Source organism: Caloenas nicobarica, chromosome 32 (genome assembly GCF_036013445.1).
Source record: "Caloenas nicobarica isolate bCalNic1 chromosome 32, bCalNic1.hap1, whole genome shotgun sequence".
In the NCBI taxonomy this organism is placed as follows: domain Eukaryota; kingdom Metazoa; phylum Chordata; class Aves; order Columbiformes; family Columbidae; genus Caloenas; species Caloenas nicobarica.
Genome location: NC_088276.1, coordinates 31,011 through 55,046, shown reverse-complemented (window position 1 = coordinate 55,046; position 24,036 = coordinate 31,011). Strand labels below are relative to the sequence as shown.

General features: G+C 56.5%; 1 protein-coding gene and 1 long non-coding RNA gene across 2 annotated transcripts; one reads left to right on the top strand and one right to left on the bottom strand.

Annotated features, from left to right (window-relative positions):
- Nucleotides 1–550: 550 nt before the first annotated feature.
- LOC136000333 (uncharacterized) lies at nt 551–4,757 on the bottom strand. Its single transcript, XR_010607727.1, has 6 exons — nt 4,734–4,757; nt 4,274–4,308; nt 3,125–3,150; nt 1,982–2,074; nt 1,643–1,664; nt 551–709 (listed from the first exon to the last, which is right to left on the bottom strand). It is a non-coding gene; the product is annotated as an uncharacterized LOC136000333 (long non-coding RNA).
- Nucleotides 4,758–5,876: 1,119 nt separating this feature from the next.
- HNRNPUL2 (heterogeneous nuclear ribonucleoprotein U like 2) lies at nt 5,877–22,557 on the top strand. The gene is made up of 14 exons (XM_065654101.1): nt 5,877–6,802; nt 8,758–8,887; nt 8,987–9,060; nt 9,506–9,645; nt 10,484–10,574; nt 10,655–10,767; nt 11,995–12,258; nt 14,265–14,387; nt 15,909–16,037; nt 17,583–17,751; nt 19,956–20,156; nt 21,053–21,144; nt 21,719–21,826; nt 22,437–22,557. Exons 1-14 carry the CDS (start codon nt 6,169–6,171, stop codon nt 22,503–22,505), a joined length of 2,337 nt encoding a protein of 778 aa, XP_065510173.1. The 5' UTR covers nt 5,877–6,168; the 3' UTR covers nt 22,506–22,557.
- Nucleotides 22,558–24,036: the final 1,479 nt, after the last annotated feature.

Below are 24,036 nucleotides of genomic sequence, written 5' to 3'. Positions count from 1 at the left end.
GGGGCGGGGCTTGGGGAGGGGCGGGGCTTGGGGAGGGGCGGGGCTTGGGGAGGGGCGGGGCTTGGGGAGGGGCGGGGCTTGGGGAGGGGCGGGGCTTGGGGAGGGGCGGGGCTTGGGGAGGGGCGGGGCTTGGGGAGGGGCGGGGCTTGGGGAGGGGCGGGGCTTGGGGAGGGGCGGGGCTTGGGGAGGGGCGGGGCTTGGGGAGGGGCGGGGCTTGGGGAGGGGCGGGCTTGGGGAGGGGGCGGGGCTTGGGGAGGGGCGGGGCTTGGGGAGGGGCGGGGCTTGGGGAGGGGCGGGGCTTGGGGAGGGGCGGGGCTTGGGGAGGGGCGGGGCTTGGGGAGGGGCGGGGCTTGGGGAGGGGCGGGGCTTGGGGAGGGGCGGGGCTTGGGGAGGGGCGGGCTTGGGGAGGGGCGGGGCTTGGGGAGGGGCGGGGCTTGGGAGGGGCGGGGGCTTGGGGAGGGGCGGGGCTTGGGGAGGGGCGGGGCTTGGGGAGGGGCGGGGCTTGGGGAGGGGCGGGGCTTGGGGAGGGGCGGGGCTTGGGGAGGGGCGGGCTTGGGAGGGGCGGGGCTTGGGGAGGGGCGGGGCTTGGGGAGGGGCGGGGCTTGGGGAGGGGCGGGGCTTGGGGAGGGGCGGGGCTTGGGGAGGGGCAGGACCAAGTTCTGGGGTGAATTCCTGAGGTTTGGGGCTCCCCGGCCATCACATCCAGCAGCTGCAAAAATGATTAGTCTTAATTAATATTCCCAGCACTTCAATAGCTGTTATTTTGAAGTAGTTCAATTTTAAATGCGGATATTTCAAGTTTAAAAAAATCACCCCACACTTTTAAAATTGCAGAGACTTGAATATACTTAAATTTTAAAAAGGGTATTAATGAACAGTCAAGGTTGTAAGTTGAATAGTTTAGTCTTAGATACCTTACTGTTGAAGTTGACAAAACCTAAATGTTAAAATTTAAGAATTTCCAATATTCTAAATTTAAGAATTTCAAATTTTCAAAAATTTAAGAATTTCAAAATTTAAATTTAAAATCAAATTTCAAAACATTTAATTTCAAAATTTTAAACATTTCAATGCAAGCACTTCAAATTCTCAAAAATAATCTCAAATTTTCACAAATTTAAATTTTAGCATTTCAAATTTTAAAAATTTAAGAATTTCAAAATTCAAAAATTTAAGCACTTCAAATTTTAAAAATAAAAATTTCAAACTTTCAAAAATTTAGAATTTCAAAATTTAAATTTAAGACCAAATTTCAAAACATTTATTTTCAAAATTTTAAACATTTCAATGCAAGCACTTCAAATTCTCAAAAACAACTTCAAATGTTCAAACACTTAAATTTTGGCATTTCAAATTTTAAAAATTTAAGAATTTCAAAATTCAAAAATTTAAGCACTTCAAATTTTAAAAAATAAAAATTTCAAATTTTCAGAAATTTGAATTTAAGAATTTCCTGTTATGAAAAGTGTTAGATGTTGAAATTTCTCTCCCTGGCAGTAACTAACTGCCCCCCCCGCCGTTTCTCAGGGTCACGTGGCATCAGGGACACTCAGCCATATGCTTGTCATTGTCACTCGTCATCGAACAGCGGGGGGGGGGACCCCAATGACGTCACCGATGAGGTCACCCCCAGGTCACTCACCTCATTCTGCTCCCCCCGTCACCTGTGGGGACACAAAGTTGGGGTTACGGCCACCCGAGGAGAACAGCGACCCCCCCAAATCACCCCAAAAAGTGGGGGGACCATCACCCCCCCCCCTCCAATGCCCCAATTCCCGCGGTTCCGCAGGGAAGTTTGGGGGGCCCCGCGCCCCCCGCCCCCTCAGACCGTCCCCTCACGGGGTGTCCCCACTCGGCCCCCCCGTGTCACCAGTGGGTTCAACCTGGGACAGGTTCTGGCGCCGGGGGGGGTGGGGGGTTTCCTCATGGGGGGCTGGGACACACGGGGTGGGCGGGGCTTACCGGGGTGGGCGGGGCTTACCGGGAGGGGCGGGGCCTCAGGTTTGGGGTGAATTCAGGTGCTTTGGGGCCCCGGGTGGGGAGGAGCCTCCGGGGGGGGGGGTCGCTGCCCCAGCTGCAAAAACGATCCAAACTCAATTCTATTGTAACGCAACTAATCCACATTAAAACGTAACGTATTATAATTTAATGTATTTATGTATTTCCTATTTGTGATTGTTCATGGGGTTTATTCTAATCACTCATTTACATGTTTCCATTCGTATGTATTTATATATATTAACCTATTCAATACAAGCTCATGTTATTTATGTATCTACATATATTCATGTATATCCATATTTCTCAATACATATCCCAATATATGCATATATATGAATATATTCGCCTATACTTAAATGTGTGTATTCTCTATATTTTCTTACATATCTATATATTCCTCCTGTATCTCCTTACGTGTCTACATATCCCCCCATATTCATATTTCTATATATCCCCCCATATTCATATTTCTATATATCCCCCCATATTCATATTTCTATATATCCCCCCATATTCATATTTCTATATATCCCCCCATATTCATATTTCTATATATCCCCCCATATTCATATTTCTATATATCCCCCCATATTCATATTTCTATATATCCCCCCATATTCATATTTCTATATATCCCCCTGTATTGACATATATGTATATTGAAATATATTTATTCTTAATTATTTCACATTCCTTACAACTGAATATACTTTTAGTATTTTAAATACTACGAACACCATAAATAAGACCTTAAAAATATAACTACTATAACACTAAGTAACAAAATAATATCAATATTGACTCTGAAATATAATACTACAAAACCCCCACTTTCTATCCTAAGTACAGCGAAATAATTAAAACTTCACAACTTAACCCAAAGCTGCCCTCGCCTGCAAAATTCATAATAAAAATAATGAAATTAAATAAGTCATAATTAAATACTAATAATTAAAGCGGTTATTAACCCCCCCCCCCACCAAGTTTTCAGCCATCACGAGGTTGTTTTCAGGGGGGTCAAGGTGAGCTAGGTGACGTCATCACTAAAATTGGGGGGGGGGTGCACGTTATTTTAAGCACAATCGGACATGTCCCGAGGTGCCAACCCCCCCAGTTCACTCACCTGGTTGCGCTGCCCCCCCCGCCCACCTGTGGGGACACAAAGTGGGTTAAAACCACCCGGAATTGGGGGGGAGCGGTGGGGGTGACCCCCCCCCCGGGTCAGTGTCAGGATCCTCAGCAGCCAAATCAGCCGAACGAGATTCTTAAGAGCAGCATCACCCCCGGGGGAGACCCAAAACTGCCCCAATTCACCCCAAAACTGCCCCCCAGTTCACCCCCTAACCTGACCCCCCCAATTGGCCCCCTAACCTGACCCCCCAACTAACCGCCCCCCAATTGGCCCCCTAAGCTGACCCCCCCCAACTAACTGCCCCCCATTGGCCCCCTAACCTGACCCCCCCCCCCAATTGGCCCCCTAACCTGACCACCCCCCCATTGGCCCCCTAACCTGACCCCCCCCAACTAACCGCCCCCCAATTGGCCCCCTAACCTGACCCCCCCCCAATTGGCCCCCTAACCTGACCCCCCAACTAACCGCTCCCCAATTGGCCCCCTAACCTGACCCCCCCCCCAATTGGCCCCCTAACCTGACCCCCCCAACTAACCGCCCCCCAATTGGCCCCCTAACCTGACCCCCCAACTAACCGCCCCCCAATTGGCCCCCTAACCTGACCCCCCCCCAATTGGGCCCCTAACCTGACCCCCCAACTAACCGCTCCCCAATTGGCCCCCTAACCTGACCCCCCCCCCAATTGGCCCCCTAACCTGACCACCCCCCCATTGGCCCCCTAACCTGACCCCCCCCAACTAACCGCCCCCCAATTGGCCCCCTAACCTGACCCCCCCCCAATTGGCCCCCTAACCTGACCCCCCAACTAACCACCCCCCAATTGGCCCCCTAACCTGACCCCCCCCCAATTGGCCCCCTAACCTGACCCCCCAACTAACCGCCCCCCAATTGGCCCCCTAACCTGACCCCCCCCCAATTGGCCCCCTAACCTGACCCCCCCCCAATTGGCCCCCTAACCTGACCCCCCAACTAACCGCCCCCCAACTGGCCCCCTAACCTTACCCCGCCCCCCAATTGGCCCCCTAGCCTGACCCCCCCCAACTAACCGCCCCCCAATTGGCCCCCAAACAGGGAGCAATCCGAATCCACCCCCCCCCGCCCCAAACCCAAATTCCCCGCTTTGGCACCCAGGACACTCACCTGGGGGCTGAGGAGCCATTCGGAGAGCAGAAAAACTAGAAAAAAAAAAAAAAACAACGAACAAAGCGTTAAAAACAGAGAAAATCAAACGAGCTCCCCCCCCTCCGGCCATTGAAGGGGGGGCGGGTTTCTCAGAGCCACAAAAGCGCATTCACCCTGCGGTCAGTTCAGGTCTGTGAACGGAGTCATCACGGACACCCCCCCGTGTGTGTCCCGCCCCCCCCCCGGGCTCTTTGGGGGCCAAACCTCAACCACAACCCCCCGCCCCCCCCCCCCCCCCACCCGCAAAAGGGGCGGGAGGAGCCACCAAATAGCGGCCCCGCGCCCGACACCTCCACCCGCCGCCGCCCCCACGGCCGAGACCGCCTCGGGGAAAAAAGACGGGACCCCCCCGCCGCCCCAGGCCGCTTCACCCCCTCCCCGGGCCCCAGGAACGGGTTTGCGGAGCGCCCGCGCTCACCGCCCGCCCGGCGCGGCTGCAGCGGCGAAATGGCCGGCGCGCCGCCGCCCGCGCGCTTAAATAGGCCGCGGGGCATGCTGGGAGGGAAGGGGCGGGGCCACGGGGAAGGGCGGGAAAAGGCGGGGCGCGAACGTTGGGGTTTGGCGGGAAAAGGCGCCGGGAGGGGGCGGGAGCGGGAGCGGCCCCCGGGAGGGTTCTCGGGCTTTGGGGCGCCCCGGGCGGGACCCGCTTGCACCGCGGGGAGACCCTCCTGAGCTGGAGCGCGGGGGTTAAAGCGCTAAGTGGCTTTAAGGGGGGGGCGCGGAGCGGCGCCGAGAGCAGGGTCGGGTGGGCGGGGTGAATGCAAAGCAGTGGGCGGGGTTTGGGGCTACCAGGGGGCGGGGCTAATGCAAATTAGTGCGGGATGCTGAGTGGGCGAGGGGGCGTGGCGCGCTGCCTGGGGGCGGGGTTATGTTAATGAGGCACCGCCGCGCTCGCAAGGGCCGCCGGGAGCGGTCGCTCGCAGTCCCGGCCCTGGGGCTCCGTTTCGGCGCCGCTTTTCTTTCAAAGTAAAAAGCGCTTATGAGGCGCGTAAAGAACCCGGGGGGTTTTCGCGGGGCGGGGCGGGGAGAGGTCGCCTTATTTCTCTCTCACACCCTCACCGCCTCCTCCCTGGCTCCTCTCGCGCCGTCCTGCGTGCTCCCGGGTTGTTGGGCTGTTTTTAAATACATGTTTTATTTTAAAGCTCTGTCAGTTTTCACCGGTGTCTCGGCACCGGGGGCTCGCACAGCCCGGCCCCCCCCGCCCGCCGTCCCCGCTCAAGGCACCCGGACAAAATGGCCGCCGCGGCCCGGCGGGCGGGAAAGCGAGCGAGGAGCCCGCACCGCCTTCCCGCGGCCAATAGCAAAGCCGCTTTCCCCCGTCGCTAGGCAGAACGCGGCCTCGCCGCCCCGCGATAGGGCGGAGCGGGACCAATGAGAAAATAAGCGGGGAGGCGGGATGTGGGGGGCAGCGGCCGTTGCGCACGTAGGCGCGGGGGGCGGGCGGGGCGGCGCAGCGCGCATGCGCGCTCAGGCGGCGAGGGGGGGGCGCGCGGCGCGCGGTTGCGCGATCGCCTGCGCGGCGCCGCTCTGCGCATGCGCGGGGGGCCCAGCGGCGCCTGCGCAGCGGCGCGTCCCCCCCCCCCTTCTCCTCCCGTGAGGCGTCGTGAGGCGGCGGCAGCAGCGGGTCCGGCGGGGGCGCGGAGCGGAGAAGCGGGGAGGGCCGGGCCGGGCCCGCGGTGCTCGGCTGCTCCCCCCACCGCGCTCTCTGCACGCCCCGCCTCTCCCCGCCTCCCCCGTCCCTTCCCTTCTGTTCTCCCCCCGCCCCGGGCCCAGGCCCGCCGCCGCCGTTCAGGCCGCGCTTCCGCTTCCCCTCCCTCCCGGCCCCCCCGCCGTCTCCTCCCGCCGCCGCCGCCATGGACGTGAAGCGGCTGAAGGTGACCGAGCTGCGGGCCGAGCTGGGCCGGCGCGGCCTCGACTCCCGCGGCCTGAAGGTGGAGCTGGCGCAGCGGCTGCAGGAGGCCCTGGACGCCGAGATGTTGGCGGCGGGGCCGGAGGAAGGAGGAGGCGGCCCCGCCGGGCCCTGCGCCGCCGGGGAAGCGGGACCGGCCGGGGGGGCCCCCCCGGCGCATCATCCCGGCGGGGGAGGCGATGAGGAGGAGGAAGAGGAGGAGGAAGAGGACGAAGAAGAGGAGGAGGAGGAGGATGAGGAGGCGCTGCTGGCCGATGAGGACGAGGCCGCCGCGGCTCCCGCCGGGGCAGCGGCCACCGAGGAGGCGGCGGCTCCGCCCGGGCCCGCGGAGGAGGAGGAGGAGGAGGAGGAGGAGGAAGCGCCGGGGGAGCCCGCGCTGGACGAGCAGCCGCCCCAGGAGCAGGAGAAGCCGCAGGAAAAGCTGCCGGCGGCCGAACCGGAGCCCGAGGCCCAGGAACCACAAGGGCCCGAGGGCGGCGGCGGCGTGAACGGAGCCGAGAGGCCGCCCGAGGAGGGACCCAGCGGGGACGAGGCCGCGGCTGCCGAGGCCAAGGAGGAGGAGGAGGGAGCGCCGGCCGGTGAGCGGCGGGGGGGACCCGGGGTGGAGCCCTTGGGTTGCAGCCCCCGGGATGATCCCCCCGGGTTGGACCCCTCGAGTTGGAGCCCTTGGGCTGGACCCCCCCCCGGTTCCTGCCCCCCCGGGATGGAGCCCTTGGGATGGACCCCCCGGTTCCCGCCCCCCACCCCGATTCCCACCCCCCCCAACCCTGGTTCTTCCCGCCCACCCGGGGTTGGATACCCCCCAGTTCTGCGCCCCCCCCCCCAAGCCAAGGCTCCCCCCCAATTTCTGGATCCTCCCCCCGATTTCTGGACCCCCCAGCCCTATTTCCCACCCCCTTGGCGGGTTCCTGCCCCCGTTCCCAGAGCCCCCCAGACCCAATTCCTGCCCCCCCCCCCATAACCCCCCAACTCCCTCCCCGTTTTAACCCTTTTTAACCCTTAAAATCCCCATTATTTCCCGTTCTGGTTGGGGGAGGGCTGGAGCAGCAACGTCATTTTTCCCTCTTCCCCCCAAAAAACATTTTGGCTTTTTGCCCCTTTTTGGTGTCTTTGAGCCCAAACCAATTTCCCCCCTCCCGGTGCCGTCGCTTTCACTTTCTGAACGGCGTTTTAAGGGAAAAAACCAAGTTTTTAGTGATTTTTTTTTTTTTGGAGCGACAAGCAGGAAAAACTTGAGGTTGGAGTTTGGAGACGCGTGTTGGGGGAAAATTAATTTGTTTAATTGCGGGAAGCGGCTGATGAGTGGAAACGTTCGGTGCGGAAAGCGCAGAATGACCCGTTGGCACTGGGTTTTGTGATTTATTGGGGGAAAAAGCCCTTTTTTGGGAGATTTTGGGTGCGGGGGGAGCCGGAGGCGCCGGCCGGCCCTGGGGGGAAGGAAAAATCGCTGGAATTATCTGTAATTATTATGGATAATTGTCTTTAGATCTGAAGATTTTTTCGTACTGAGAGAACTAAAACGCAGGTTTTGTGCAAATGTTTATGAATTTAAATTTTTCTTTTCTGTTTTTTTGGTGAAAAAAAACCCCAAATCGAGCGGTTTTGTCTCCCGAACACGAGCGTCTCATTAGTTCTTTGCCCTCGTAGTGGTTTCACTTTTACTGTTATTAATTAACCGCGGACGTTGCCCCCGAGTTTTGCTTTTCTCCCTGAAAAGCCGAGCGTAATTTTGATCTGGTTGAGGTTTTTTTGACCATTCCGCTGGGTTTTCGCCCCGCGGGGGCCGTGAAGGCGCTAAAACGGGTTTTAAACTCCGTTTTGAGGCGTTTGAGCCTGGTTTGCTCTTCCAAAACGCGCGTTTACGTGACGTCAGGCGCCGCGTGCGGCCGCGGGATAACGAGGCTGCCTCGTTTGTGCGAAAAACAGAAACCCGAGCAGCGCGAATTTCCCAAGCTGCTGATAATTCAATCGAAAATTCGCTTCAAAATAAAACGCTTTGGGTCGTCGGAGACCACGGGCCAAAGTGTTTTGGTTGTCGCGGGAGAAGCTGAAAATCGTGATTTTTGCTGTTGAGTATGGGTGGTTTGCAGCAAAAAAAACCACCAAACTTGGAAATCTAGTTTTTTTTAAATTTTAAAAAATTTTAAAATTCAATTTTAAATTTAGAAGCTTTAAAATTAAATTTAAAAATTTTAAAATTACGTTTTAAGCCTTAAAAGCTTCAAAATTACGTTTTAAGCCTTAAAAGCTTCAAAATTACGTTTTAAGCCTTAAAAGCTTCAAAATTACGTTTTAAGCCTTAAAAGCTTCAAAATTACGTTTTAAGCCTTAAAAGCTTCAAAATTACGTTTTAAGCCTTAAAAGCTTCAAAATTACGTTTTAAGCTTTAAGAGTTTATGAAAAGTGCTTTAAGCTTTGAAAGTTTTTAAACGGCGCTTTAAGTTTTAAAAATTTTAAAATTAAGTTTTAAAATTTTGGATTTAAAATTTCCCCGGTTTGGGTGCGAATCGAGGGCATTTTTTGCGCTTGGCAGGCGACGAGGACGACAAGTCGAAGGCGGGCGGGTCGGACGGCGAGCGCCGCGGCGTCAAGAGGCAGCGGGACGAGAAGGACGAGCACGGCCGCGCGTACTACGAGTTCCGCGAGGAGGCCTACAACAGCCGGTGGGGCCTTAATTAGCCTTTCTTAATTAGCCCCGTTAATTAACACCCAGCACCCCCCCGCCCTGAGCCGCATCCCCCTCTCACGTCCCTGTTTTCCAGCTCCAAGTCGCCGCCGCCGCCCGAGGAGGAGCCGCGGGAGGAAGACGATGAGACCCTCGTCATCCTCGACACCTGTACGGGGCGGGCTGGGGGGAAGCGCTGCGATTTGGGGCGAATTGCCGCGATTTGGGGCAAATTCGGGGCAGATCGGCGGGGTTTTGGGGTCTGTATTGTCCCCGAAGCCGCGAACGCACCGGGCGCAGTTTTGACCGAGTTTTGCAAAACTTGCTCGGAACAAAACAGCGAGGGATCCGCTGCCACACGCGGGAGCGTTTTGGGGCGAATCTCTGTGATTTTGGGCACATTTGGGGCAGATCGACGGGGTTTTGGGGTCTATGTTGTCCCCAGAGCTGCGGACGCACCGGGCGCAGTTTTGTCCGAGTTTTGCCGAACTCGCTTGGAGGAAAAACACGATCCGCCACCGCGCGCGGGAACGTTTTGGGGTGAATTGCCGCGATTTTGGGGCGGTTTGGGCGGAAACAGTGATTTTTTTTTTTTTTTTTTTCCCCCCACCCCCAGACACGGCGGATCTGCAGTTCAAGGCCACGCGGGACCGGTACGGGGGGCAGCCGCTGTTCGCCGAGCGCTTCCCCGCGCTCTGGGCCGGCGCCCGCAGCACCCACGGGGTCACCGGGGGCCGCATCTGCTTCGAGGCCAAGGTGGGTGCCCTTTTGGGGCCGTTTCGGGGGGTTTTGGGGCTTCGGTTTACGGTTTGGGGGCTTTTGGGGCCACTTTGGGGCACTTTCTTGGCGCTTTGGTGGCTGTTGGGGCCATTTGGGGCGTTTTAGTGGAATCTTGGGGGCTTTTTCTAGAGATTTTGGGGCTTGTGCTGCCAATTTTGGGGGCTTCTGGGGCCACTTTAAGGCGCTTTCTTGGCACTTTTGGGGCTGTTGTGCCATTTGAGGGGGTTTTAGTGACACCTCGGCGGCGTTTTCTGCCCCTTTTGGGGCTTTTTCTAGAGATTTTGGGGCTTTTAGTGCTGCTTTGGGGCTTTTGCTGCCAGTTTTGGGGCCACTGAGGCACTTTCTTGGCAGTTTTGGGGCTCTTGTGCCGTTTTGGGGGTTTTAGTGGCAGCTTGGGGGCTTTTCCTCCCCCTTTTGGGGCTTTTTGTCATTCTTTTGCAACTTTTTTTGGCGATTTTAGGGTTTTTAGTGCTGATTTGGGGCTTTTAGTGCTGATTTGGGGGTTTTCCTGCCAATTTTGGGGCCACTTCGAGGCACTTTCTTGACACGTTGGGGGCTTTTCCTGGCAAATTTGGGGCTTTTGGTGCCTCTTTGGGGGCTTTTTGGCCATTTTGGGGCTTTCAGTCGCACTTTTCTGCTTTTTCTTGCCCTTTTTTGGGCTTTTCCTGGTGCACGGGGGCTTTTCGTGCCGCTTTGGGGCCCTTTCGCGCCCCTTTTGTTGCTTCTCTTAGCATTTCGGGCCGTTTGGCTTTGCCGGAGGCTTCGTGGAGCGTCAAACGGGTCTAAAAAAGCGCGTTTTGGGCGAACCCCGCAGGTGACGCAGTATCTGCCGGTGAAGGAGGGCAGCACCGAGGTCCCGCTGTTCCGCGTGGGCTGGTCCGTGGATTTCTCGCACTCCCAGCTCGGTAATCGCCGGTTTTTCCCCCCAAAAAAACCCCCACGCGTCCCCCCGGCTCGTTACCTGACGAGGCTCCCGCTGCCGCAGGGGAGGACGAGTTTTCCTACGGCTACGATGGGCGGGGGCTGAAGGTGGAAAACGGGGCGTTCGAGGAGTTCGGGCCGAGCTTCGGGGAGAACGACGTGATCGGCTGCTTTGCGGTGAGAGCGTTTGGGGCGAAACGGCGCGGAAAAGGGAAAACGGGGGGGATGGGGGAGAAGGAACGAGGGGAGGACATGGGGGAGGGAAGGGGTGCGAAAAATGGGAGGAAAAAGGGAACGGAAAGAGGTAGGAAAGTGTGGGAAAGGGGAGGGAAGGAGGTGGAAAGGGGGAAAATGGCAATGGAAGGAGGGGGGAAGTGGGAAAAAGGGGGAACAGAATTGGGAGAGAAGGGGGAGGGAATGGGTGAAAAAAACGAGGGGAAAAAGGGAACAGAATAAGGTGGGAAAAGGGGAGGGAATGAGGTGGAAAAAGGGGAAAAAGGACAGGAATGTGGTGGGGAAAAGGGGAACGGAATGAGGTGGAAAAAGGGGGAAAAGAGAATGAAACAGGGCAGGAAAAGGGGACGGAACAAAGGGGGAAAAGGAAATGGCGCAGAAAAAGGTGGGAAAAGGGAGTGAAATGGGGCAGAAAAAGGGGATGGAACAAAGCAGGAGAAGGGAATGAAATGGGGCAGAAAAAGGTGAGAAAAAGGGGACGGAAGAAAGAGGAAAAAAAGGAATGAAGTGGGGCAGAAAAAGGTGGGAAAAGGGAGCAAAATGGGGCAGGAAAAGGTGACGGAACAAAGTAGGAAGAAGGAGTGAAATGGGGTAGAAAAAGGTGAGCAAAAAGGGACGGAACACAGCGATAAAGGGAGTGAAACGGGGCAGGAAAAGGTGAGGAAAAAGGGATGGAACACAGCGATAAAGGGAGTGAAATGGGGCAGGAAAAGGGGATGGAACACAGTGATAAAGGGAGTGAAATGGGGCAGGAAAAGGGGGACGGAATGGGGCAGAAAAAGGTGAGGAAAAGGGGACGGAACACAGCAATAAAGGGAGTGAAATGGGGCAGGAAAAGGGGACGGAACAAAGTGATAAAGGGAGTGAAATGGGGCAGGAAAGGGGGACGGAATGGGGCAGAAAAAGGTGAGGAAAAGGGGACGGAACACAGCAATAAAGGGAGTGAAATGGGGCAGGAAAAGGGGACGGAACAAAGCGATAAAGGGAGTGAAACGGGGCAGGAAAAGGGGACGGAACAAAGTGATAAAGAGAGTGAAATGGGGCAGGAAAAGGGGACGGAACAAAGTGATAAAGGGAGTGAAATGGGGCAGGAAAAGGGGACGGAACACAGCGGTGGCGGGAACAAGAGCCGGCGGGGCGCGTCGTCCTGACGTCGGGCGTTCCGCGCAGGACTTTGACGGCGAGGCGGTGGAGCTGTCGTTCTCCAAGAACGGGGAGGCCGTGGGCGCCGCGTTCCTGGTGCCCAAGGAGCCGCTGGGCGGGCGGGCGCTCTTCCCCCACGTGCTGTGCCGCAACTGCGCCGTGGAGCTCAACTTCGGGCAGCGGGAGCAGCCGCTGCACCCCCCGCCCGACGGCTTCACCTTCATCCACGCGCTGCCCCCCGAGCAGCGTGTGCGCACCCCCCGGCCCCCCAAGACCACCGAGGAGTGCGAGGTGAAGCGGCTCCTTCCGCACCCCCCCACGGCCCCTTGAACCCGCTGCTCGCCTCGGACGTGCTCCGTCCTCCCTCACGTCGTGCCCCTTTTCAGCTCAGGGGTGCTCTTTCCTCCCTCACGTCTCATTTCAGCCCCCTTTTCCCCCGTTTTTACCTCAGAGATGCTGCTTCGTCTCTCAGTTCTAATTTATAGCCCCTTTTCCCCCCTTTTCACCTCACAGATGCTCCTTCCTCCCTCACACTGTGCCCCTTTTTCCCCCTTTTCACCTCAGAGATGCTCCTTCCTCCCTCAGTTCTCATTTACAGCCCCTTTTTCCCCCTTTTCACCTCAGAGATGCTCCTTCCTCCCTCAGTTCTCATTTACAGCCCCTTTTTCCACCTTTTTACTTCAGAAATGCTCCTTTCTCCCTCACTTCTCATTTACAGCCCCTTTTTCCCCCTTTTCACCTCACAGATGCTCCTTCCTCCTTCACTTCTCATTTACAGCCCATTTTTCCCCCTTTTCACCTCAGAGATGCTCCTTCCTTCCTCAGTTCTCATTTACAGCCCCTTTTCCCCCCTTTTCACCTCACAGATGCTCCTTCCTCCCTCATACTGTGCCACTTTGTATCTCAGAAATGCTCCTTTCTCCCTCACTTCCCATTTACAGCCCCTTTTTCCCCCTTTTTACCTCACAGATGCTCCTTTCTCCCTCACACTGTGCCCCTTTGTATCTCAAAAATGCTCCTTCCTCCCTCACTTCTCATTTACAGCCCCTTTTTCCCCCTTTTTACCTCAAGAGATGCTCCTTCCTCCCTCACTTCTCATTTACAGCCCCTTTTTCCACCTTTTTACCTCAGAGGTGCTCCTTTCCCCCTCACACTGTGCCCCTTTTTCCCCCTTTTCACCTCACAGATGCTCCTTCCTCCCTCAGTTCTCATTTACAGCCCCTTTTTCCACCTTTTTACCTCAGAGATGCTCCTTTCTCCCTCACACTGTGCCCCTTTGTATCTCAAAAATGCTCCTTCCTCCTTTTTCCACCTTTTTACCTCAGAGATGCTCCTTCCTCCCTCAGTTCTCATTTACAGCCCCTTTTTCCACCTTTTTACCTCAGAGGTGCTCCTTTCCCCCTCACACTGTGCCCCTTTTTCCCCCTTTTTGCCTCAGAGATGCTCCTTTCTCCCTCACTTCTCATTTACAGCCCCCTTTTCCACCTTTTTACCTCAGAGATGCTCCTTTCTCCCTCACTTCTCATTTACAGCCCCTTTTTCCACCTTTTCACCTCACAGATGCTCCTTCCTCCCTCACTTCTCATTTACAGCCCCTTTTTCCACGTTTTTACCTCAGAGATGCTCCTTCCTCCCTCACTTCTCATTTACAGCCCCTTTTTACCCCCTTTTCATCTCAGAAATGCTCCTTCTTCCTTTACATTTCATTTGCAGCCCCTTTTTCCGTCTTTTTCCCGCCTTTTTACCTCAGAGGTGGTCCTTCCTCTTTCACATCTCATGCTCTGACTCTTTTTCCTCTCTTTTTACCTCAAATAGCCTTGTTCCTCCCTCACATCTCACCCTCTGCCTGTTTTCCCCCTTTTTTTGCCTCAAATATGCTTGTTCTCTCCCTCCTGTTTCATCCTCGGCCCATTATTCCTGTTCTTTGCCCCAAAAACGCTGCTTCCCTTCCTCACATCGCACCCTCTGCCCCTTTTTCCCCTCTTTTTACTTCAGATATCCTTGTTCCTCCCTCACATCTCACACTCTGCCCCTTTTTCCCCCCTTTTTGCCTCAAAGATGCTCGTTGGTCACTCGCATTTCATTTCTGGCCTGTTTATCCCACTTTTTGCCGCAAAGTGCCTGTTCCCTCCTTAGCACTTCACCTCTTGCCCTGTTTCCCAGGTTTTCACCCCAAAAAGCTCGCTCCCTCGCCCGTCCCTCCCCCGTTGCCTGTTTTTTGGGGTTTTCACCCCAAAGTGCCCGTTCCCTCCTCCGTCCCTCACCCGTTGCCCGTTTTCCGGTGTTTTCTCCCCAAGGTGCTGCTCATGGTGGGGCTGCCGGGCGCGGGGAAGACGACGTGGGCGCATCAGCACACGCGGGAGAACCGGGAGAAACGGTTCAACGTGCTGGGGACCGAGAGCGTCCTGCACCAGATGAGGGTGAGGGACACCCCGAAACAATGGGGACACCCCAAAACAATGGGGACACCCCGAGACAAGAGGGACACCCCGAGACAAGAGGGACACCCCGAAACAATGGAGACACCCCGAAACAATGGGGACACCCCAAAACAATGGGGACACCCCGAGACAAGAGGGACACCCCGAAACAATGGGGAGACCCTGAAACAATGGGGAGACCCCGAGACAAGAGGGACACCCCGAGACAATGGGGACACCCCGAGACAAGAGGGACACCCCGAAACAATGGGGAGACCCCGAGACAAGAGGGACACCCTGAAACAATGGGGAGACCCCGAAACAATGGGGAGACCCCGAAACAATGGGGAGACCCTGAGACAAGAGGGACACCCCGAAACAATGAGGAGATCCTGAAACAATGGGGAGACCCCGAAACAATGGGGACACCCCGAGACAAGAGGGACACCCCGAAACAATGGGGACACCCTGAAACAATGGGGACACCCCGAGACAATGGGGACACCCCGAAACAATGGGGAGACCCCGAGACAAGAGGGACACCCCGAAACAATGGGGACACCCCGAGACAAGAGGGACACCCCGAAACAATGGGGAGACCCCGAGACAAGAGGGACACCCTGAAACAATGGGGACACCCCAAAACAGTGGGGATATGGGGGGTCCTGGGGACTGAGAGCGTCCTGCACCAGATGAGGGTGGGGGACACCCCGAAACAATGGGGACACCCCAAAACAAGGGGGACACAGGGGGGTCCTGGGGACCGAGAGCGTCCTGCACCAGATGAGGGTGAGGGACACCCCGAAACAATGGGGACACCCCAAAACAAGGGGGACACAGGGGGGTCCTGGGGACCGAGAGCGTCCTGCACCAGATGAGGGTGAGGGACACCCCGAAACAGTGGGGATATGGGGGGTCCTGGGGACCGAGAGCATCCTGCACCAGATGAGGGTGAGGGACACCCCGAAACAATGGGGACACCCCAAAACAAGGGGGACACAGGGGGGTCCTGGGGACCGAGAGCGTCCTGCACCAGATGAGGGTGAGGGACACCCCAGAACAAGGGGGACACCCCAAAACAGTGGGGACATGGTGGGGGGTTCTGGGGACAGCGTCCTGCACCAGATGAGGGTGGGGGACACCCCAAAACAATGGGGACATGGTGGGGGGTTCTGGGGACAGCGTCCTGCACCAGATGAGGGTGGGGGACACCCTGAAACGGGGACCCCGGAGCAGGGAGTTCCACATTTTCACCCTCCTGGTGCCCCAATCCAGATCCTCTTGGTGCCCAAAGATGCTTTTGGTGGCCAAGTCCCACCTGTTTTCCCTCCCAAACCCCCATTTTCCACCCCATTTTCCCTCCCAACTCCCCCATTTGTCCCCAGACCTCCCACGTCCCCCCTCACCCATGTCCCCCTGTCCGCAGCCCCACGGTCTGTCCGTCCCCGAACTGGACGCCCGTCTGTCTGTCCCCGTGTCCCCCTGTCTGTCTCCTGACCGTGTCCGTCTGTCTGTCCGCAGCCCCGCGGTCCGTCCGTCCCCGAGCTGGACGCCGCGGCGCGGGACTTGCTGACTCAGCAGGCTGCCCAGTGCCTCAGCAAACTGGTCCAGATCGCCCCGCGCGCCCGGCGCAACTTCATCCTGGACCAGGTACCCCCGAAACAGCCCCCCCGCCCGCCTCCTTAACCCTCGTTAACTAATTAACCCCCCGACCCACCTCGTTAGCCCTCGTTGTAAGCTGGGGAACGAGCCGTTGGAGAGCGGCGAAAAGGGAGCCGGGGCAGCAGGGTGGCCATGGCCAGCACTGGGGCCTTGTGGCCAGCGTGGGTTTAGTGACATTTGCAGCCCTGAGGTGATTTTAGTGACGTTTTGACCCTGAGGTGGTTTGGGGCCATTTTGACTCTGAAGCAATTTTGGGCCGTTTTGAGCCCTGAGGTGATTTGGCGCCATTTTGAGCCCTGAGGTGATTTTGAGCCCTGAGGTGATTCTGGCGCCATTTTGACTCTGAAGCAATTTTGGGCCGTTTTGTTTTGGGGACATTTTGACCCTGACGTGATTCTGGTGCCATTTTGACTCTGAAGCAATTTTGGGCCGTTTAGAGCCCTGAGGTGATTTTGGGGCCATTTTGAGCCCTGAGGTGATTTTGGGGCCATTTTGAGCCCTGAGGTGATTTTGGTGCCATTTTGACCCAGAGGTGATTTTGGGGCCATTTTGACTCTGAGGTGATTTTAGTGACATTTTGAGCCCTGAGGTGATTTGGGGCCATTTTTGACCCCTGAGGTGATTTTGGGGCCATTTTGAGCCCTGAGGTGATTTTGGGGCCATTTTGAGCCCTGAGGTGATTTTGGCGCCATTTTGAGCCCTGAGGTGATTTGGGGCCATTTTGACCCTCAGGTGATTTTGGGGCCATTTTGACTCTGAGGTGATTTTAGTGACATTTTGAGCCCTGAGGTGATTTTGGGGCCATTTTGAGCCCTGAGGTGATTTTGGCGCCATTTTGAGCCCTGAGGTGATTTGGGGCCATTTTGACCCTCAGGTGATTTTGGGGCCATTTTGACTCTGAGGTGATTTTAGTGACATTTTGAGCCCTGAGGTGATTTTGGCGCCATTTTGACCCTGAGGTGATTTTGGGGACATTTTGACCCTGAGGTGATTTTGGGGACATTTTGACCCTGAGGTGATTTTGGGGACATTTTGACCCAGAGGTGATTTTGGGGACATTTTGACCCTGAGGTGATTTTGGGGACATTTTGACCCTGAGGTGATTTTGGGGCCATTTTGGCCCAGAGGTGATTTGGTGCCATTTTGACCCAGAGGTGATTTTGGCGCCATTTTGACTCTGAGGTGATTTTGGGGCCGTTTCGAGCCCCACACACAATGAGGGTGGCAGAGGATTGGACTGAGCGATCTTTTGAGGTCCCTTCCCGTCCCTGACATTCTGTGATAGTGAGGGGAGACCCCTCAATGGTGATCAGTGTGGAAGGGGGGAGTGTCAGGAGATGGAGCCGTTGGTGACAAACGACGACAGGACAAGGGGCAGTGGTGCAAACTGGAACACAGGAGGTTCCGCTTAAATACGAGAAGAAACTTGTTCCTGGTGAGGGTGCCAGAGCCTGGACCAGGCTGCCCAGGGAGGTTGTGGAGTCTGTGATTAACTAATTAACTCCGTGATTAACTAATTATCTTTTTCCCCAGTGCAACGTGTACAACTCGGGGCAGCGGCGGAAGCTCCAGGCGTTCCGGGGCTTCCAGCGCAAGGTCGTGGTCGTGGTGCCCGACGAGGACGAGTGGAAACGGCGGCTGGAGCTGCGGAAAGAGGCCGAGGGCGAGGACGTGCCGCCCTCCGTCATGCTGGAGATGAAGGGTGAGCGCTGGGGGAACTGGGAGGGAACTGGGAGCGCTGGGACGTGCCGCCCTCCGTCATGCTGGAGATGAAGGGTGAGAACTGGGAGGGAACTGGGAGCACTGGGACGTGCCGCCCTCCGTCGTGCTGGAGATGAAGGGTGAGAACTGGGGGAACTGGGAGGGAACTGGGACCGCTGGGACGTGCCGCCCTCCGTCGTGCTGGAGATGAAGGGTGAGAACTGGGAGGGAACTGGGAGCACTGGGACGTGCCGCCCTCCGTCATGCTGGAGATGAAGGGTGAGAACTGGGAGGGAACTGGGAGCACTGGGACGCGCCGCCCTCCGTCATGCTGGAGATGAAGGGTGAGAACTGGGGGAACTGGGAGCACTGGGACGTGCCGTCCTCCGTCGTGCTGGAGATGAAGGGTGAGAACTGGGAGGGAACTGGGAGCACTGGGACGTGCCGCCCTCCGTCGTGCTGGAGATGAAGGGTGAGCGCTGGGGGAACTGGGAGGGAACTGGGAGCACTGGGACGCGCCGCCCTCCGTCATGCTGGAGATGAAGGGTGAGAACTGGGAGGGAACTGGGAGCACTGGGACGCGCCGCCCTCCGTCGTGCTGGAGATGAAGGGTGAGCGCTGGGGGAACTGGGAGGGAACTGGGAGCACTGGGACGTGCCGCCCTCTGTCGTGCTGGAGATGAAGGGTGAGAACTGGGGGAACTGGGAGGGAACTGGGACGTGCCGCCCTCCATCGTGCTGGAGATGAAGGGTGAGCACTGGGAGGGAACTGGGAGCACTGGGACGTGCTGCCCTCCGTCGTGCTGGAGATGAAGGGTGAGAACTGGGGGAACTGGGAGGTAACTGGGAGCACTGGGACGTGCCGCCCTCCGTCATGCTGGAGATGAAGGGTGAGAACTGGGGGAACTGGGAGGGAACTGGGAGCACTGGGACGTGCCGCCCTCCGTCATGCTGGAGATGAAGGGTGAGCACTGGGAGGGAACTGGGAGCACTGGGACGTGCTGCCCTCCGTCGTGCTGGAGATGAAGGGTGAGAACTGGGAGGGAACTGGGAGGGAACTGGGAGCACTGGGACGTGCCGCCCTCTGTCGTGCTGGAGATGAAGGGTGAGAACTGGGGGAACTGGGAGGTAACTGGGAGCACTGGGACGTGCCGCCCTCCGTCATGCTGGAGATGAAGGGTGAGAACTGGGGGAACTGGGAGGGAACTGGGAACACTGGGACGCGCTGCCCTCCGTCGTGCTGGAGATGAAGGGTGAGAACTGGGAGGGAACTGGGAGCACTGGGACGTGCCGCCCTCCGTCATGCTGGAGATGAAGGGTGAGAACTGGGAGGGAACTGGGAGCACTGGGACGTGCCGCCCTCCGTCGTGCTGGAGATGAAGGGTGAGAACTGGGAGGGAACTGGGAGCACTGGGACATGCCGCCCTCCGTCGTGCTGGAGATGAAGGGTGAGAACTGGGAGGGAACTGGGAGGGAACTGGGAGCACTGGGACGTGCCGCCCTCCGTCGTGCTGGAGATGAAGGGTGAGAACTGGGAGGGAACTGGGAGCGCTGGGAACCCCCCTCGTCACTACATTGGGCTGAACCAGCAGGTTTTTGAGGTGAAACTGTGGGTTTTGGGGGAGGAAAACGTGTTTGACGCATTTCCAGCGAATAACGGGGCGTGACGGGGTCAGAGAGTTCGGGAGCACTGGGCAAACTGGGAGAACTGGGAAAGCACCCCAGGCGAGGCCGCTGTTCTGTCCCCCTGTTCCCCGCTTTGGGTTGGATTCCGTGGGTTTTGTGAACATGCCAACGAGGCGGTTTCCTCTCCGGTTTGGGTTGAATTCTCTCAGTTTTTGGTCTCCACAGCCAATTTGAGCCTCTCTGAGCCCAGGGAACCCCCCGGGAGGTGTTTTCCTGCCCATTTTGGGTCGAATTTCTGCCTTTTTTGTCCACTACATCCAATTCCAGCACCCGGAGCCTGGGGAACACACCTCTGAACTGCTTTTCCTCCCCATTTTGGGTCGAATTTCTCCATTTTCCATCCCTTTATAGCCAATTTCGGCACCCGGTGCTGTGTGAACGCGTCCCCGAGGCGCTTTTTGCTCCTCCGGGCCAGCAGGGGGCACCGCCGCCACCAGTGCCGAAGCCGCTTTCCCCGCCCGTTTCGGGTCGAATTCTCTCATTTTTTGGGTTAAACCACCCGTTTTTCGCTCTCTCGCAGCCAATTTCAGCATCCCGGAGCCCGGCGAGCACATCTCCGAGGTGGTTTTCGCGGCGCTGGGCCGGGAGGAGGCGGCGCCGCTGGTGCTGAAGCTGCGGGAGGAGGCGCGAAAGCTGCTGCCGCCCCCCGAGAAACGGCCCAACCGGCGCAACAACCGCAACAAGCGCAACCGGCAGAACCGCAGCCGCGGGCAGGGATACGGTGCGTTCGGGGGGAAAAACGGCGATTTCGGGCAAAAAAGGGGGTTTGGGGGAAGAGCAGCGGGCAGGGATATGGTGGGTTTGGGGGGAAAAACGGCGATTTCGGGCAAAAGAAAACAAAAAAGGGGGGTTTGGGGGAAGAGCCGCGGGCAGGGATATGGTGGGTTTGGGGGGAAAAACGGCGATTTTGGGCAAAAGAAAAAAGGGGGTTTGGGGGAAGAGCCGCGGGCAGGGATATGGTGGGTTTGGGGGGAAAAACGGCGATTTTGGGCAAAAGAAAAAAGGGGGTTTGGGGGAAGAGCCGCGGGCAGGGATATGGTGGGTTTGGGGGGAAAAACGGCGATTTTGGGCAAAAGAAAAAAGGAGGTTTGGGGGAAGAGCCATGGGCAGGGATGTGGTGGGTTTGGGGGGAAAAACGGCGATTTTGGGCAAAAGAAAAAAGGGGGTTTGGGGGAAGAGCCATGGGCAGGGATGTGGTGGGTTTGGGGGGAAAAAACGGCGATTTGGGGAAAAAATCCGGGGTTTTGTGGGGAAAAAATGGGGTTTGGAGGGGGGGAAATGCTGGTTTTTTGGGGGGAAAAATGTGGGTTTGGGAGGGAAATGGGATTGGGGCAAAAACTTGGGGTTTGGGGGGAAATCCTGGGTTTTGGGTAAAAAAATCCCGGAGTTTGGCGGGGGGGGGGGAAATGTCCTGGTTTGGGGGAAAATGCAGAGTTAGGGGAAGAAAAAGTGGGTTTTGGGGGAGAAACCCCGGGTTTGGGAGGGGAAAACGGGATTTTGGGGGGGAAACGGGAGCCAGGGCGGTTTTTCTATGGGCTTGCTGTGAGTTTTGGCCTTCGTTTGTTGGGGTTTTGGTGTTAATTGGGTGGGTTTTCCCTGTTTTTTGGGGTGCTGCAGTGGGGGGGCAGCGCCGCGGGTACGACAGCCGCGTCTACGGGGGGCAGCAGCAGCAGCAGCACCAGTACTGGGGGCAGCCGGGCAACCGCGGGGTGAGACACCCAAATCACCCCGAAACACCCTGAGATCACCCCGAAACACCCCAAAATGACCCAAAACCACTCCAAAATGACCCCAAAACACCCCAAAATAACCCCATTGACCCCAGCACTGGCGGCAGCCAGGGAACTGTGGGGTAAGACACCCCGAAACACCCCAAAATCACCCCAGAACACCCCGAAACACCCCCAAATGACCCCAGAATTCCCAAAAATACCCCAAAATGACCCCAAAACACCCCCGTTGAGCCCCATTGCCCCCCATTGCCCCCCGCACTGGGGGCAGCTGGGGAACTGGGGGGTGGGACACCCAAAACACCCCCCCAGTTACTCCCCACTCCCCCCTGCAGGCCCCGCCCACTCCCCCTGCAGGCCCCGCCCACTCCCCCTGCAGGCCCCGCCCACTCCCCCTGCAGGCCCCGCCCACTCCCCTGCAAGCCCCGCCCACTCCCCCTGCAAGCCCCGCCCACTCCCCCCTGCAAGCCCCGCCCACTCCCCCCTGCAAGCCCCGCCCTCCCAGTTCAAGCCCAGCCCTTCCCAGTTCTCCCAGTAACCCCAGTTTCCCCAGGGTTACCGCAACTTCTACGACCGTTACCGCGGCGACTACGACCGGTTCTACCCCCGCGACTACGAGTACAACCGCTACCGCGACTACTATCGCCAGTACAACCGCGAGGTACCCGCTGTACCAAACCCGCTGCTTTTCCACCCAAAACCCAGCCCGGGAGGGGCGGGGGGGGGCCCGGCTCACCAGTACAACCAGTAACTTACTGGTTATAACTTTCAAACCAGCTGGTTATTGCGAGTACAACCCTGACTACAACCACGAGGTGTGACCCAAATTGCCCAAATCTGGGGGTTTTCTCCCCAAAATTCAGGCCCGGGGGGGGTGGGGGGGTCGTGCCTCACTAGTATAACCAGTCGAAGTGCCAACCAGTAAGTTAAAACCAGTAAGGTCCAACCACTAAGTAAAACCAGTTGGTTGTTGGGAATGAAATTGTTACTGCAACTGCTACTGTTAGGTGACCAAATTGCCCAAATCTGGGGGTTTTCTCCCCAAAATTCAGGCCCCGGGGGGGTGGGGGGGAGTCCTGCCCCACCAGTATAACCAGTAAAGCTTCCAAGCAGTAAGTAAAACCAGTTGCTTTATGACTAAAACCGCTACCACCAGTACAGCTGTGAGGTCAAAAATTGCCCAAATTTGGGGCTTTTCTCCCCAAAACCCACTCCGGGGGGGGGTCCCAGTCCTCCCAGTCTAACCAGTATAACTTGAATTTCCTTCCCAGTGGCAGAATTACTACCAGGACAGAGACCGATACTACAGGAACTACTACGGATACCAGGGGTACCGGTGAACGGGAAAAACCCCCAAAATCCACCAGTTTGGGGGGGGGGGGGTGGGGCAAAAAAAACCCCAAAAACTGTAAAAAAAAAAAAAAAAATTGTCGTTTGTTTCTTTCTTTCTTTTTTTTTTTTTTTTTTTAAAAGTTTGTTGGAAAAAAAAAAAGACAAAAAAACCCAATTGTCGTATTCTATGAAACCGGGAGAGATTTGTAACGGGGCGGGAGGGGAGGGGGGCACCGAAAAAACGCTGAAAATGGTTAAAATGGGTTAAAAAATGTTACATTTCAACTGGGGGGGCGGGGGGGGGAGGATTTTGGGGGGGGAACAGGCGGAAAAAGTGAATTGTCGATTCTTTAATTCTTCGCTAATTTTCTTCCAGGTGATTTTTCCTCATGGTGGGGGGGGGGGGCGGGGGGGGGAATTTGGGGCGAAAAGCGGCAATTTGGCCATTTTTGGAGACGTTTTTGCAGGTGCTGGAAATGGCTGAAAATTCCCCCTCCCCCCCCTCAAAAAAAAAAATTAAATTTAAAAAAAACACCAAAAAACCTACAAAATCGGGACCTCGTCTTTTTTTCGTCGTTTTTAATGAATTTTTCATTAATTATTTTAATTAATTGGGGGGGGAGGGGCCCCCTCAAAATCTTCCCCCTCCCCCCGTAATCTTCCCCAATTTCCCCCCCAATTAATTTCTCAGGGAGCAGAAGCTCGTTAGCGGCGCCTTAATTAACGAGCGCCACTCATTAAACGGGGGGTCCCTCCCATCCCCCCCCCCGGGACCCCCCAAAGGTTTGTGCGTCTTAATTAACGGGGGGGGGGGGGTAATTAACAGAAAATTAATCATTTTTCCTCATTAACCCCGTTTTTTGAGGCATCTCGTGAATTTTTTGTCCCCCCCCCTTTCGCTGGTTGAAATTCACACAATTTGAATTTGGGGGGAATTTTGAGATTTTTTGTGAATGATTCCCCCCCCCCCCCCCCCCAGTTTGGGCCGTTTTACCCAAAATGAGGCTTTTTGAGGCCAAAAAAAAACCCGGAAAAGGGAAAATTGGGGCCGACACGGGGAGGGACCCCGAGGGGGATCGAGCGCGAGGCTGCGCAGTTGCTTTTAAATTGAAGAGAAAAAAGGGGGAAAAACAGAAAAAAAAAATTTAAAAATCGTTAAAAATACGGGAAAATAAATTTAAAAATATACATTAAAAATTATGAATAAAAAATCCTGGGTTTTTTTGGATTTGGGGACAAACTGGAGCAGCCGCATCCTCGGAGCCGCTTCAGCTCTTGGATTTTTTTTTTTTTTTACCCCGTTTTTCCTCATTTTTGGTGGGTGGTTTTTTTTTTGGCTTTTCTTTTTTTTTTTTTGCTAAATAGTTCCAAAAAAAAAAAAAAAAAAAGACCAAAATGCGCTTTGAAAAGACGACGCCCCGTGGGGGGAGGGGAGCCCCCGGCCCATCCCCCCGTGACCTTGAACCTGTACCCGCCCCCCCCGCCCCCCCCCCCCCCGCCGTTTTTAGAATAAAACTCGATTGCTGACCCGGGCCCGGG

Coding starts and splice junctions, on each gene's coding strand:
- HNRNPUL2 (XM_065654101.1), top strand. CDS start 6,169: ATGGACGTGAAGCGGCTGAAGGTGACCGAGCTGCGGGCCGAGCTGGGC. Junction 12,259..14,264: donor AGACCACCGAGGAGTGCGAG/GTGAAGCGGCTC, acceptor TTTCTCCCCAAG/GTGCTGCTCATGGTGGGGCT. Junction 20,157..21,052: donor CAGCCGCGGGCAGGGATACG/GTGCGTTCGGGG, acceptor GGGGTGCTGCAG/TGGGGGGGCAGCGCCGCGGG.